Source organism: Colias philodice, chromosome 28 (assembly GCF_061535455.1).
Source record: "Colias philodice isolate Cphi_HAF_F1 chromosome 28, ilColPhil1 Martin Lab GWU primary, whole genome shotgun sequence".
NCBI lineage: Eukaryota > Metazoa > Arthropoda > Insecta > Lepidoptera > Pieridae > Colias > Colias philodice.
In genome coordinates, this window is record NC_143113.1 from 4452049 (window position 1) to 4468477 (window position 16429).

The 16429-nt window shown below is 33.1% G+C and overlaps 1 protein-coding gene across 1 annotated transcript in view; it reads left to right on the forward strand.

Annotated features, from left to right (window-relative positions):
* The first annotated feature begins 436 nt into the window (after nucleotides 1–436).
* Nucleotides 437–16429, forward strand: part of Hr3 (nuclear hormone receptor 3 ROR-beta) — a 126528-nt gene continuing 110535 nt past the window's right edge. The window contains exon 1 of the mRNA XM_089712220.1: nucleotides 437–634. Within this exon, the coding sequence (XP_089568346.1) occupies nucleotides 616–634 (19 nt within the window). The 5' untranslated portion in view covers nucleotides 437–615. The remainder of the gene's footprint in view (nucleotides 635–16429) is intronic.

The following is a 16429-nucleotide window of genomic DNA, read 5'->3' on the forward strand; positions in this document are numbered from 1 at the left end:
ATACCACTAGAATCTAAACGAATAAATAAAGGTAAGAATAGTATTAAGTAAGTATAAACTATAAAGACAGAAAAGTATTTTGTCTCCACATTATTATCTCTATGGTCTCAATATTTTAAACAGGTCAAAAATAAAACACACCTCATAAAAATATACATTTATTCAAAACGAAAAAACACATCAATATTTCATACAATTCATACATGAATATAACAACGCTCTACCAATATTTGTCTATTATTTATCCAACTAAGGTGTGAATCTTACAAATTGATTGTACCCCAATCAATTCTAGATGATCCAAGAACCGGCCTAACCGTTAGCGCTTTGCAATCACGAAAAAAATTACAGTTACCTCGCGCGTTGCCCGCGCAATGCAAAGAAAAAAGCACTATCAAACCCAACCGCACGTCACTTAGACGTGTGCGAGTGCTTTCGCGACTGACATTGACAGCTGCGTGGCGCGAAAAGTGCAGTGCTGTGTATTTATTATCTATGATTTTTTTTTTTCGGACATGGCCGAGTTCGGATAGTAGTACCGGTGGTTTGTGATTTATGGATTTTTGTTTTTCTAAACGATTTCCGTGGACAAATTGTTGAGGATTTTTTGGCAAAATGCCGAGCACAATACGAGGTATGTTTGTTTTATCATTTAAAAAGTTTTTCGGTGTGAATATTTTTAAAAGCGTATAAATATTGCAAATGTATTTTTTTTAATAATTGCAACTCAAATTGGAACAATATTTTCGTATAGAGGTCAATGTACTTTAATGTTTACGGAAACTAAGAAATTGTCTTGTCCGACGTGAAATCTGAATTTCATGTCTGATTGTTATTCCAAATTCTCCGTCACTTTTCATATTTATAATCTGGCGCTAAATTTCGAGTGTGATATATGGTAACACATGCGCATTAAATTCACAATGATTTTTTTTCTGTAAGCGATTCAAGATTTTATATATTCATTTAATTTTTTTATCATAAATATTCCAAGTGAAGTTTCTATTTTAATTTAACACTTAAGTTTTTGCTTGTAATTTGTAATAATTATGGGTCGATTTCTTATAAAATAAAATAAATAATTGCTAAAACTTTGCCGTTGTTTCAATTTATCTGAACAATAAAATACTAATTACATGAATAAAGATTGGGAACTATTTTTCACGAGACGAATAGCTCACAGTGTTGCACATTAATTGTATGAAAAATGAGCAAATCTTTTCTAATAATAAAATTACATAATTTACCGTAATGTTAGGTTCATATGTAATTAGATGCAGATTGGAGCGCAGAATGGCGAAAAAACGTTATTATATGCGCAGATGTTTTTTTTTAATTACGATTAAAAAAGCTTTAGTTTTAAAAGCCGTTAAGTTCATTGACACTTAAATCTTGTATTGAAGTTATTTGAAGTTGTTTGCAATAAAATCTGAATAACTTCTTTCAGATTATGCAATTCGTTACGGACATTTGATCGTATTTTCGATGTAATAAATCTGAGCTTTTTCTTTTTATGAAAAGCTTTGATAGCGTATAAAGCTTTGGCTTGTGATTGACCGCTATTTATTAATTAATATCTTTTTTAAAGACATTTATAGGCTATTTTAAGATCAATATTGATTTACATTTTTCATTTTCGTAAGTAAATGCCTTAAATAACTGAAAGGAAAGACTTATTGAATAAACAAGAAGCTGCTTTGTGACTGTGATTCAAAATGACATTATGTCAGAAAAAAAAGCACATGAGAAAGTTGTAAATGGCAGACATAATCGAACAATTTTAAAAAGAAAGGAGAAATATATAAAAGTATAAATTCAAATTACTTACAGTTTGAACGTTTAGTATCATAAATATTATGGTAGTTGCCAGTCGCCATAAATACCATATTTATGGTACTAAACGTTCACATAGTTTGACAGTTCATGTTTTTCTTTTTACCGTTCGTAGCAGGATGCAGAGAGCATGATAACAGTACAGTATCAGCGAAAAAGCGATAGTTTTGCGCCCTGTACAGTTCCTACAATCCCTTTCTTCGTGACGTAGGCTTACGGTACTCTGTAGTGATGTTTGATGTCGATAAAGTGGTTAGTATTCTGTCGACGTGTATTGAGAAAGTATAGCGGTAGTTTGTGATGTCTTTTGTTTTGACGAGTAATGTTGAAGATTTAAATTTGTAGAGGCGCAGGAGAATTATTACTTTCAGAATTTTAAGAGTTTATTAATGTAACGTCATATTTTTAGCTGATGTTTCTATGAAATGATTTTTAATAAACTTTACATTTATACTAGAAATGACAGCAAAACCTAAGTATTTGTTTAACTCTAAGAATTAGAGGAAAATAACTTCTAAAGTATGTCAAATAATACTACACTACTACACGCCTAATTTAGTACCACTCCCACCTACAAATCTCAACCTCACTGTTACGATAATTGCATAACATCGATATTCCCAGCACATCACTATCGAGTGACGTGACGTAGCTAACGGTGTACGCAGTTAGGCTCACCCACATACAGTGTAACTGTGCGCGGCCCGTTATTCGGTCGCGATCCACCGTGAGACACCTCGTAAAAACTTATATGACAGGTGCACACATTATGCCGTGGCTGTATGAGCTTTTGCCCTCGCTCCCAATTGTTTTTAGTCTGTGGCATCTGTCAATGAACTTTGCCGGCTGTCAAACAGAGAATGCGGAATTTGAATTTCAATGCAGTAATATCATAGACACAGATGAATTTTCAAATTGAAATCACTTTTGCAGTTAAGACAAATACATATATTACTACTTAATTATAAATTACGTTTATTTTTGTTAAAAGTAATTTATAATTGACAATACACATAAATATAGGTCATGGACGTGCAGTGTCCTCAAGGACGATTCATGCAAAGCGCACACGTATCATTTAGAAATGTAAGACGGATATCTAACGGTACAATAAAAATATTGAAAAGTTCATTGACTGTTCCCAAAATTCTTGATAAAGTCTAGACGTTTATTTACACTTGTACTTAAATTAGACTGCATTGTAACATGAAATTATAGATTTAGGTAGTGGATAGCGTGAACAAATATTTTAGTACAAGTAATATATTGTATTTTTTAATGTTTCGTAGATAAAAAGAATTAACTTACACAGCAGATTGACTGATAAACACGCAGTATCTTTTTCATGTAAAGGTTTTTGTTTTCTAAGCAGCAAGTGGATGAAAAGTCGGCTGATGCATGAAAGAATGTACATTATCGTCTCCTATAAAGTTCCTGATTTTTCTGATTAGGGTTTAATAAGAAACAAATATCTTATCCAACCCTTTATTATGTAAGGAAATACCTGTAAGATCATTCTATAAACTAAAAAAAAGTCTTGAAAGAATACATAATTATTTTGCATTTATTATTTCTTGTTTTAAACATTGATTTAATATCAGAATGTATAAGTAATAATTCAATTCAATATTTTAATTTATGGCAGTACTGCGTTGCCACGATTTTGCCAATGTCCTGTAGTGAATCGGTTGGTTCACGTCCAAAAAGTTAAAATTATAAGGAAACGTATATATCCATCACACATAATGTACACAAGAACCTTAATAAATAAATATAAAAAAATATTTTCTATTTCACAAATAACATTTAAAACCCTGTTGATTTTACGTGCATCATATATTTAGAAACAGAAGGTGACATATTTATATACCATAGTATAAAAAAATAGAATTTTATTTATTTCATAAGCCAATCGTCTTAAAAGTTGTAAGAGTCGAAAAAGTTCATTGCTCCCAACCGGTTCAAAGACAAGATTTTTTTTAACTACACTATTTGCCGTTATTTAATACAATAATGGGTTGCCATGTTTAATTTATATTTAGCGTGGGAATGTAAAATTTAAATGATTGACACAAGAATTTGCTTTGCATATTTACGATATCGAAAAATGAGGATGAATGGCCATCTCTAAAGGATATATAGGATAATTTTAACCATATTTTTTAATTAAAATTACTGAATTACAATTAAAATATGATAAAATTTTACGTATTATTATAATAATTCAGGTTTTTAAGCATCTAAAGGACACACACTATTGGAAAATAAAAGAAATATAAAAAATGAAACAATTGTGAAAAGTGTTATTATTGTTTCTTAAAACTCAATTTCTCAAAATAAAGACACTTTCAGGATATGTTGTTTCAAAATATTAAAATATCCGAAGGCCACGTATTTATCACGTATGTAATCTTATATACTTACCTTATTAATTAGTAACCTTCATAAACAATCTAACATCTAACATTTCTAACCGGCCAGTCGTCCTTAGACATTCAAAACTTGACCTATATCAAACCTCGTTAGTTGCCACGCACAATAAAAAAAAACTTTTTAAAATTCGCGCCACATTCTACGTCAGTACCGTAATGGATGACATTAGTTGCGCAACGGAACGCATCAGGGTTCAACGAACGCAATTCGGCCATCTCCCGTTAGTGGGCGCACGTGACCGTAGACAGTTTTACTTTTAAATTCGCGATTTAGTACCGCTATTGGATAATAGATGGTGCTGTCACGTTTCACGAGGCGCGTGCTTCGCGTTTTAAGCGTAAAAGAATTCGGTTGAAAAAAAATAACTTGGAAAAGCACGTTCGATCAAACTTTTGTAGTTGTATGAAATTATACTGAAATATGTAGTGTTAAATAGGTACTTATCATATTACAATGTACTTACAAGATAAAGTTTGTTTTGTTGAGAATCAAATGATTAGGAAAATGCAAATAAAACAGCTGAAAGTAAAACGAGATTTAATTTATTAAAAAAAACATTGTTATAATATTAATAATACTCTTTTAAAAATTAAACTGTAAGCAGAACATGTTATTTGTTAAATCTTTGTTTACAACATGTTATTTGTTAATTCTTTGCACCTATAAATAATCATCTTATGAATGTACACCTAACTGAATTTATTATGTAACTAGTTTCAGCGTGCAGCTTTCCTAGCACAGTATCTTTTTCAATTTAACTAACACACACACTTACATTTCATATTAAAAACGTATTCACAAAACCTACACCAACCTTCATTTGAAAACAAACACATATAACTGTTAAAAATCTAGGCACAAAGTACGAACTAAGCCTGACCTTGAAAGCGTACACATACGTAGGTCGTCTAAGTACCTACCTAGTGCTATATAAGTGCTAGGCCTGTCTCTGATGACCTAGTCAAGCGTGCCCTGGCGGCAAAAATGGGAACTGTTATAGTACTGATTTTTAACCGACTTCAAAAAAGAGTTTCTTCATTCGACTGTTTTTGTCAATAGAAATAAAAATGAGTAGATACGTCAGTATTAATTACGTTTATTATAAAATGCAAAAGTAAGTAAGTAGGTACATAATATATGGTACCAACAACAAAGCTACAATGAATAAATTTTTCTGTTCTAGAATTTTTATCTTTATGGGAAATTGATTGGGAATAGCCAATGCAATGAATGTTCAGTTAGATAAAATAAAATTGTAAGTTATGTAAAACTTTATAAACATTTTCGATATCAACTTTATTATTCAGCAAGGTTTTTAAAACTTAATTATGAAAGAATCACACATAGAAATGTCCATGTAGAACAATAGCTATCTCCATTATAGGGACCTTAATAATGCAAGTGTATCACACTTAAAGTAAACTACTATCATTATTTTCATTATATCATAATTCAGCAAAATAGACTAGACTGTAAAATACATGCTTCAATGTTTTATCTATGATGAATAACTTACCTTTTTCAACTATCTGTTTCCGCATTGCTCCGCTCCTGTTGGTCTTAGCGTGATGATATATATAACATATAGCCTTCCTCGATAAATGGGCTATATAACACATAATAACACTGAAATAATTTATCAAATCGGATCCGTAGTTCCTGAGATTAGCGAGTTCAAACAAAAGAAAAACGAAAAATTACTCTAAAAAAATTACTCTACTTCTCCGCTATACCTTATCGCTATCGCCTTCCTCGGCTATCTAACACGAATTTTTCAAATAGGACCAGTAGTTCCTGAGATTAGCGAGCTCAAACAAAAAAAAAACGAGAACTAAACAAAAGTTAAGTTACTCTTCTTCTTACATTATGGCGAAAATAATGATTGCTCCGAAGTTTATTTTTAAGTAATTTAAGCTCTCATCATTATCAGATTTTGAAAATCTTTCACTAATAGGCAATATACATTTTTCCTTAACAACTTTGGCTGTAATTTTTTCCTGTTATAAAAAATTTTGATCAAATACTTTTTGTCATGGGATTGAACCCACTCACTTTGCCATAGTAACCACAACATCAAATGGTATAATTGAAATATTTTTAGAATACCTTTTCAATAAAAGGCAGTGGGATTTAATGCTTGCAAATTGCGTGATATTCTTTTTTTCTTTTTGATCCCTAATATAGGGTTGCCAAACGTATTTTTTATTGTCATTAATATTATAAAAGTTGAAAAGTATGATGAAAACAGCTGAATCGATTTTGATGAATTGAAGTATTTGAATAGATCTTTCATCAAGAACTACATCTTTCATCATAAATATGAAAATGCCTGTAAATGTGTTGAACTGCAGACTTAATTTGGTGCATTATGCCATGGAAATTGTTGAAGGTACAAAGTTTTACATGGCCACCTTTTATAATACTAGATTTTCGCCCACGGCATCGCCCGCGTTGTCAAAGGGAACTTAAATAGAAATGAGATGTTTTACTGCGGTAAAAAGTAGCCTATACTAGTATAAGAATCACATTTATTACTAGCTGCGTTTCGCGGTTTCACCCGCGTAGCTCCGCTCCTGTTGGTCTTAGCGTAATGATATATAGCCTATAGCCGCCCTCGATAAATGGGCTATCTAACACCGTAAGAATTTTACAAATCGGACCAGTAGTTCCTGAGATTAGCGCGTTTAAATAAACTCTTCAGTTTTATTATATAAATATAGTATATAAAAACATCCCCTGGTGAAAAGGGGATGTACAATGGTATGGGGAGAAACTATCACGCGATATTCAGTTCGTAGTACAAAGCGATTATAGCGAGTGAAGGCCACACAGCAAATAGTTGTGTTATATATTATATTATAGTACTTAAGTAAGTTTCAGGCTGGTGTAACTGCCGCTGCGTGCGCTGTTAATGTTATAAATGTGAAAGTTTGTAAGTATGGATGTATGGATGTTTGTTACTCTTTCACGCAAAAACTACAGAACCGATTACAATGAATTTTAGCACACATATAGAGAGTAACTTGGATTAACACATAGGATAGGTTTTATCCCGGAAATCCCACGGGAACGGGAACTATGCGAGTTTATGTTTAGGAAAACCCGAGTAGTTCCCGTTCCCGTGGGATTTCCGGGATAAAAACTATCCTATGTGTTAATCCAAGTTACCCTCTATATGTGTGCTAAATTTCATTGTAATCGGTTCAGTAGTTTTTACGTGAAAGAGTAACAAACATCCATACATCCTTACAAACTTTCGCCTTTATAATATACATATATTAGATGTTATAACTTTTATGAAATCGGTCCAATAGTTCCTGATATTATAGCGCGTTCAAACAAAACACTTACATTATTAAAGTACAGACATTATTAATGAATATTAATGAATTATTAAAAATAAATTAATTACGTATTAAAACGTATTGCCAACCCTACCCCCCGCCCTACAAGCTTTGGTTCTCGATGAAAAAGGTCGATTGTAATCTCCCCTCACTAGCGGCGCTCTTTCATTGATTTCGTGTCAATTACTGCTGAAATTCTTCAATTCGTACGAAGAATCAAAGTATATAATATTTCTTCCATATCTATATTCTATATAGTTTAGATGTATCGATATTACTCAGTATTTATAGGCTAGCTGTTCACTCCGGCGTCGCTTGTACGCTGTCGAAGATTGGTACAAAATTGGTTGTACAAACTCAGAAACCTTCGTGTTCAAACAAACAAACAAACTCTTCTTTATAATATTAATTATTAATATAAGATTATAGTTTATACAGAAAAACATTCATTTTTATTACATACAAGATACAACCCATGAAACTTCATCTGCTTTCAAAGGGGATATTTTTACTTTTGCAACATTTTAATTACATTACTCATAACTCTATATATTAATATCACTAGCTTTCCGCCCGCGGCTTCGCCCGCGTTCTCAAAGAAAAACCCGCACAGTTCCCGTTCCCGTGGGATTTCCGGGATAAAACCTATGCTATGTGTTTATCCAAGTTACCCTCTATATGTGTGCTAAATTTCATGCAAATACATCCAAGGAATAAAAAGTTTCATACAAACTTCTATCCCCTATTTTACCCCTTTAGGGGATGAATTTTCTAAAATCCTTTCTTAGGGGACGCCTACGTCTACTGCATGCCAAATTTCAGCCCGATACGTCCAGCGGTTTGGGCTGTGCGTTGATAGATCACTATATCAGTCACCTTTGAGTTTTATATATATATAGATATAGCCTTCCTCGATAAAATATGTACTATCTAACACAAAAATAACTTTTCAATTGGAACCAGTAGTTCCTGATATATTATATAGCTGTAACTGTAGTCTATCTGTATATTCACTTACTGTTCAAACGCAGTCAAACCTCTTCATTTAACCAGACTTCTGCGAAACGCCTTTGAAATCACTTCTCTGAACTAAGCTACTATTTTCATTCACAAAATAATAATGTGCATCTGAAAGTTTGTATGTATAGTACAGAGTACATCTAAATTAAATCTTATAGTTACATAATATACAAAGTCCGCTGTCTGTCCGTCCGTATGCTTAGATCATTAAAACTACTCAACGGATTTTGATGCAGTTTTTAATAAATAGCATGATTCAGGTAGGTTTTAGTAAATGTTATGTTTTAGACAAAGCGGGCGATCCCGCGGGAGGACAGCTAGTGATTTTTCTTCAGCTTTCAAAATCGATAATCCAAAAATTATAATATATTAAGCCAGTCAAAATATTTATTTTTATTACATGAACACAAATACTGTATAAGAGTTTCTTATTTTACTATATTTTAACAATATATAAAAAAAGATGCGAAGGTAAAGCAAAATATTTGAAGCTTTTCGTCTGTCGACGTCCCATACAAAGTCGGCCATGTTGGAACTGTGACGTCATTGTCTGTGACGAACGGTGATGCATCGATTGTTATAACTAGCGGTCCGCCCCAGCTTCGCCCGTGGTACATAATATTTACGTTTTCTCTACATAAGAACCATCCTCGTACTTCAAGGAATATAATAAAAAAAGAATTATCGAATTCGGTTCAGCCGTTCTCGAGTTATGCGCTTACCAACACATTTTGCGATTCATTTTTATATATAAGAAGATTAATATAAGTATTTTATAACAGTCACCTATAGAAATACATAACGATAAGATCTTCAATATTATAATAGTTATGTAAGGAAGAATATTATTTAGGATTGTTGATAATAAAAATTAGGATATCGGAATCGAATTTAAAATTTAGAATTTAGAAGGCATATTCTTGTTCTTTTCGTTTTTTAGAGAATTAAAATGGAGTATTTGGTGTATTTTATTTAAAAAATGATTTAATTTAGATCACATTAAAATCATATGCAAATACAACATTGTTTACCTCAGGTTTCCTTGTTTTGGATTCGGGACGTTAGATCATAGTTGCGTAATGATGTACGGTCAGCAAAACAGGTTGATGTTGAAATGCTTAACCTATTTATATATTTAAATAATATTTTATGTCAAATGTATTACATTTTAGAAACAATTTTGATGTAATAGAAACTACACTTCAGACTACTTACACACCACTTACACATCAACTTACTTGCATTTGCAGTTGAATATATATTCAGAATGCACAAATATTACATTTAGAGACATTGAATACAGTTACAGTATTAAGGGCTGATTTTTCAATCCTTGGTTAATACTTATTCGTCGAATAACGTAACTACCATTTCAAAAATGTATTCATTGCCCGTCTTTGACAGTTTACGGGTGACATTTTAATATTATCGTGTAATACTTTATTGGGCGGATAAGTTTTAACCATGGATAGAAAAATTGGCCCTAAAAGGAATACATATAAACATAGAATACAGGTCTACACTTTTTTTAATTATGACTGTTTGTCTTAAACACGTAAAGTATTCTTAAGTATTCTTGCTTCTAGCTCTATGATTTAGCTACCTATAACCTTCCCTATTGTAATACACTAGTACAAAATAATAATTTATTTCAAAAGTAGACCAAGGCCATATTTTCTGCGCACTGTACTTAGATAATACACTAGGACCCTACATAAATTTGATTATATGCTTTTTCGTCATTGCTGAACGATCGAAGTCGTTGGAGGGAGATAGTGAATGGTGAGAGAATGAGATGGATATAGTGGTGAATGTGCGCATGCGTATGCACGTGTCCGCGAAAATTGATGGGTGTAAAGGAGGCCAGTTAGCAGGGATATGTCTCGGGATATTTGAAGAAAAGCAGTGTGAGCGACCCTAGTTTAGTTGGGTATGAGTAGGTATAATGTATAATATCAGTGTGATATCTGTGGAGGAAATTCGGTTTAAAAAATAAAAATCGGTTTGTAGTTTAGATAGAGACCATTTATTTATGCTTCTCTTTGATATTTAATTTATAATGATAATATCTACGAAACAAGTTATATTATATTCGGAATCTAAATGCTCTGTACTTCAGTCCAATGTAATTTAAGTACAAAATTTACATCTATTTATATAACAATGCTGATAAGAAAAACAATAACGTTATAATATTATAATACACATTAGTTTTATAATCACTACGCTATGATTACAATAACAAAGAAAACAAACACAAAAATGCCACCCCTACCAGATATCGTGAGATCAATACGCGGAAGTGAGCTACGCGCGTAGCAGGCTGCGCGGCGTAGCGCTACGGCTCGTAGGCCTCACAGTGGCTACGAGCGTGCGACGGCCGCGTCCGCGGACCTAGCCTAAATATAGGACACTGTGTCAATATGCCTAAGTTGTAGGAAAACAAAACAGTAGCGACTCGACCGCCTACCCATGTGACACCGAGTGCCTGTCGTAACTATCACTGCCAGGAGATGTTAAGCCACGCACAAATCTACGTCTAAAAAATATTAGGAGGATGTCGACCCCTGACCTACTTCCCCTGCAACTGCGCGCAGTGCAGTAGGTGACCAAAATAAGACGAGTGCTCCCGTGTGATACCAGTGTTCATTAGTTTAGTGTATTTATAGTTCCGATAAGGCTGATTATAATGGCGGGCAATAATCTGGAGGGGTTGACGCACGTGATTCAGCACGTCGCGCAGGGGAGCGACGCGCAGGTGAGCGTGCATCAAGTGCAGAGCCCGAGCGGCGGCGGCAAGCGGCACCAGATCATCATTGACATCAAGCAGGACATCGACATGGACGAGCTATCAACTCGCTCCTTAGCTGAAAGCGTCATGGAGACTCTGGGCGCGCGTTCCGCCGCTGTATACATCGACAACTCGCAAGTCCAGGGCGAATCAGATATGGAGTCCCTGACGACTGTCAACGTTATAGTTGCGAATGACTTGAGTCAGACCACGCTGAGCCCGCGTAGAGAGGAACCTGAAGAGGAGCCCCAACCAGCAGAAAGTTCGGGGATACTGCCAGGGAACAGGATAGCAGTGGACAGGATCGTGGAGATGACAAATGCAGCGAATACGTCAAATGACAGCGCCTCGACTAGCACCCTGTCGATAACGACTGCGGCTAGCACTACTGCGTCAGGTAAACTAGCTAGTTATACACCGCGGTTTTACCTGATAAAAGTATTTACACTAAATGTTATACACAAAGCATTAGTGGGTTGAATCAAAAATAGTAACTTAAGTATAATGCGGCACTATAGCGTATTGTTAAGGATGGTACTTCGGTTACGTTTTGCGTGTTTCTAATTTTTTATAATACACAAAGCATTAGTCGATTAAATCAAAGATAGTAACTTAACTACAAAGCAATATTATATCGTATCTATATCTATTGAGTGGTGCGAAGTTTACGTTTTACGTTTTTATCAAGGAATTTCGAGGAAAAGAAGATTTTTAACTTTTAGAGTTGATTGAAAGAATAAACATAGGTTTCCATAAATGAATATTTAAGATGCTTATCCACTAAATCTTATGGATTAGAGAATGTAAAATGATATTATGTTTATTGTTTTTAAAAGCACAAATACTATAGATTCAATCGAGTTGAAATTATACGGATAAACATTAGTATTACCTGCATTGTACTGCGGATTAAAATCAATATATGCCTGCTGGCAGACACCCGCGGTTTTCTGTATGTAATATTGTTTCTATCATTTGCAAGAACAAAAGAAATGCCTATAACGTGTAGTTTTTGGTTCTCAGTAATAAATTGACACTTAAATTTTAATTATAATAAAATAATGTTCTTACCATTCTTATGATGATAATCAATTCTTATGATTATAACACTGTTTTAAAAAGAAGCCGTATATAATACGATAAGAAAAATAAACTTCTAATAAGGAAAATACTTGAAAATTTGAGTTTATCGTTACCTTCAAATCACAAGAATAGCGGTTATCGATCTTTCCTATGGCTGCGTATTCTTCCTTGTGAAATTGTTTCAGTTGTTTCACCGTTTTTCGTAAAAATCGGTACAGTTGTTGTTAAGATAACTAAGAACAAATATACAAAAATTATATTAAATATTGTTTTGGATTTTCTTGGGTTCTTAAAAACCTATAAAAATATCTTTTCTTTTATATCTTCACCAGCTGCGCCGCGCGGTTTCAGCCGCGGACGAACCCGCGTGTAAAATCAAATATTTCTATAGCTCATGTGTTCTTCTGATGTATAATCTAAAATCTATATTACTGTAAACTTTCAACCAAATCTGTCCAGTAGTTTTTTCATGAAAGAGTAACAAACATACATCCATTCTCGCAAACTTTCGCATTTATAAATTATACTAGAGGTCCGCCCCGGCTTCGCCCGTGGTACATATTTTGCAATAAAAGGTAGCCTATGTCTTTTCTCGGGTATCAAAATATCTCCATACCAAATTTCATGCAAATTGGTTCAGTAGTTTAGGCGTGATTGAGTAACAGACAGACAGACAGAGTTACTTTCGCATTTATAATATTAGTATGGATTATAATATTAGTATAGGATGTACAGACAGGGTCATTTGCTAGAAATTAAAAAAAAACTAACTTTTGTGAAAATAAAAGAAATACCTTTTTGTCGTGGAAATTTAAGAGAAATAGGGGTTGAAAATATGTATGTATATTCCGCATTTACGTTAAGTGCACGCGAGAAAAGCCATAAGTGGAAAGCTACTTATCTATATAATATTACATATTATCCTAATTCACTACATAGTATAAAACAAAGTCGCTTTCCATGTCCCTAAGTCCCTTTGTATGCTTCAATCTTTAAAACTACGCAACGGATTTTGATGCGGTTTAATAGGTTTATTAGAAGTTTTTAGTATGTAATTTATTAGGTTTTAGACAAAGTGGGTGAAGCCATAGGCGGTAAGCTAGTCCATACTAATATTATAAATGCGAAAGTAACTCTGTCTGTCTGTCTGTTACTCAATCACGCCTTAACTATATTGAACCAATTTGCATGAAATTTGGTATGGAGATATTTTGATATCCGAGAAAGGACATAGGCTACTTTTTATCCCGATAAATAGGGTAGGTTTTATCCCGGAAATCCCACGGGAACGGGAACTATGCGGGTTTTTCTTTGACTGCGCGGGCGAAGCTGCGGGTGGAAAGCTAGTATATTATAAATGCGAAAGTATGTGAAGGTGGACAGATGGATGGATGTTTGTTACTTTTTCACGCAAATACTATTAAAACGATTACAATGAAATTTGGTATGTAAGTAGCTGAAGACTCAGAATAATACATCGGCTACTTTTTATTCCGGAAATCCCATAGGAACGGGAACTACTTATGCGGGTTTTTCTATGAAAACGCGAGCGAAGCCGGGGGCGGAAATATAGTCTTCTATGTATAAAAAAGTCGTGTTAGACACACCATTTGTAACTAAAGAACGGCTGAATGAATTTTGGTTTGTTGGATTATCCTCTTGGTTGAAAATAATAACTATTAAAAATATGGACCTTAAACTAGAGCAATTAGTTTTCAGGCTATTCTGTAATTAAAATTATTATTATTTACCTTAATATAACCTCGATCGATAAAAGCCAATAAATCGTAATTCGTTGTTACCAGATCTTTTAATTAATAAAATAATTGAATATTGAAAATATCCTTACTATATTGTTTTACTTCTTTCTCGTCGTAACGCATTTTATAATATTATTTTGTCTGGAGGCTAGACGGTGACATATTATGTTTACGGCGGCGAAACAACTCCTTTAATAGAAAGGAGAATGGGCAAATTGGGCCTGAAACTTGGGCTAAGACCAATACACACGAAATATTGTTTTTGTGATAGATCATTACACATACCTTCCGAAAAAAATAAAATAAAAAAATAAATCGACCGGGTTCTTGTACAGTCAAGGCAAAAAGTTTTATTTATTTTGCGCACAATAACGGTGTTTTTAATTCTAGTGAAGTAAATATAAACCTAAATGTCACTGGAGTGACTGAGTTTAACCATAAAAAACGTCTAACTACGTTGAATTATAATAAAAATGGTATAGGTACCTGTTACAAAACATAATATTAGTGTATTGCACGCCTCATAAGCGAAGCGTTGAGGTGGGTACTACTGTCACTTCGCGCAAAACATCTGATTTTTCAAACTTAAAATGTCTTTATGTATCATACATTGCACTTGTAAGATAATACATACACACACATATTAAGAAAAAACACTATTTTTAACGTTCATGATATTTTTGATGTCATTTTTGTTATTTAAACTAGTTAAAAAACAGTTGAAAAAAGTTCTGTATTTGGACGTCCGTGTGTCTGTATGTGCGGATCCTTTTTCTTGTTAACACGATAGCGACCGAAATACTTTACTAATCGAGTTTTTTTTTTCTCTTACGCTTGAGTATGCTCAGGAATAGAACCCTTTCATTTTTCAGGGTCTGATTCGATGTGGTTTAATTGTTATTAAATAAACAAATATAATAATTAATAAATATTTATTAAAAAAAAATTATGAGGCGTGCACTTTTGGATTTTCCAAATTATTTTGGTTATTAGAAGGCTTCAGATTAGTACGTCTTTGTAAGTGAAAGTGAATAGGAGTAACATAAAGATATTGTCATTGTCTTGCAACAGTTATTAATTGCAAAAAATATTATACACAAAGTAATAAAACTTGATGTGACTGTACAAAAACCCGGTTGATTATTTTTTTATATATATTTTTCCCGTTATGTATGTGTTATGATCTATTATAAAATTAATATCTCATGTGTATTGGTCCAACTCAAGTATTCAGGCCCAACTTCCATAGTAAAATGCCCATTCTCCTTTCCTTTGACTACGCGAAAAGCTAGTAATATTAAATGTTATGTAACTTTTAAAAAATATGATAAGTTGCTCAAAAAATGTATTAAGAACTCCCAAATGAATCAAAACTGTTCTTACCTTAGTAAAGCGAACAATATATGCAAAGCTACTTGGAATATTATAAGTGACAAAGTAGAAGAAATAAAAATTCATAATTACCTAGAATGTATTAACTCTGGCTCTATAACGCTTACGAAACCGGAACATATTGCAAATTCATTTAAAGAATACTACACTAAGCATGTATCCCCAGAAGCAAGCTGCAAACTAGGCATCGAGCCCAGAGAAGCGACTATGTTTCTTTTCCCCTGTACCGAGACTGAAACTATTCAAGTAGTTAACTCGTTAAAAAATACAAATTCAGTGGGATATGACGAGATATGTGTTTTTATTATTAAATTATGTATTAATCTTATTGCTAATGTATTGACATACTTGATTAATCTATCATTTGATGAAGGTATTTTTCCGGATAGACTGAAATACTCAATTGTAAAACCGATTCACAAAAAAGGCGATAAAAATGACATTAATAATTATAGACCTATAACACTTATTCCAATAATTTCTAAAATATTCGAAAAAATAATGCATAAAAGACTAATAGATTATTTAAATAAATTCTCGATACTAAAACATGAACAAAACGGTTTTCAAAAAGGAAAGTCCACAACACTAGCAGCATACCAGCTTATACAGAGCGTTCTAGAAAATATTGATAGTGGTACTAGCGCAACGGTCATATTTTTTGATATGAGTAGAGCATTTGATTGTGTTAACCATAGTATCCTTCTAAATAAGTGTGATATGTATGGAATAAGAGGTCCCTCATTAAATTGGATAAAATCCTATCTCATCAA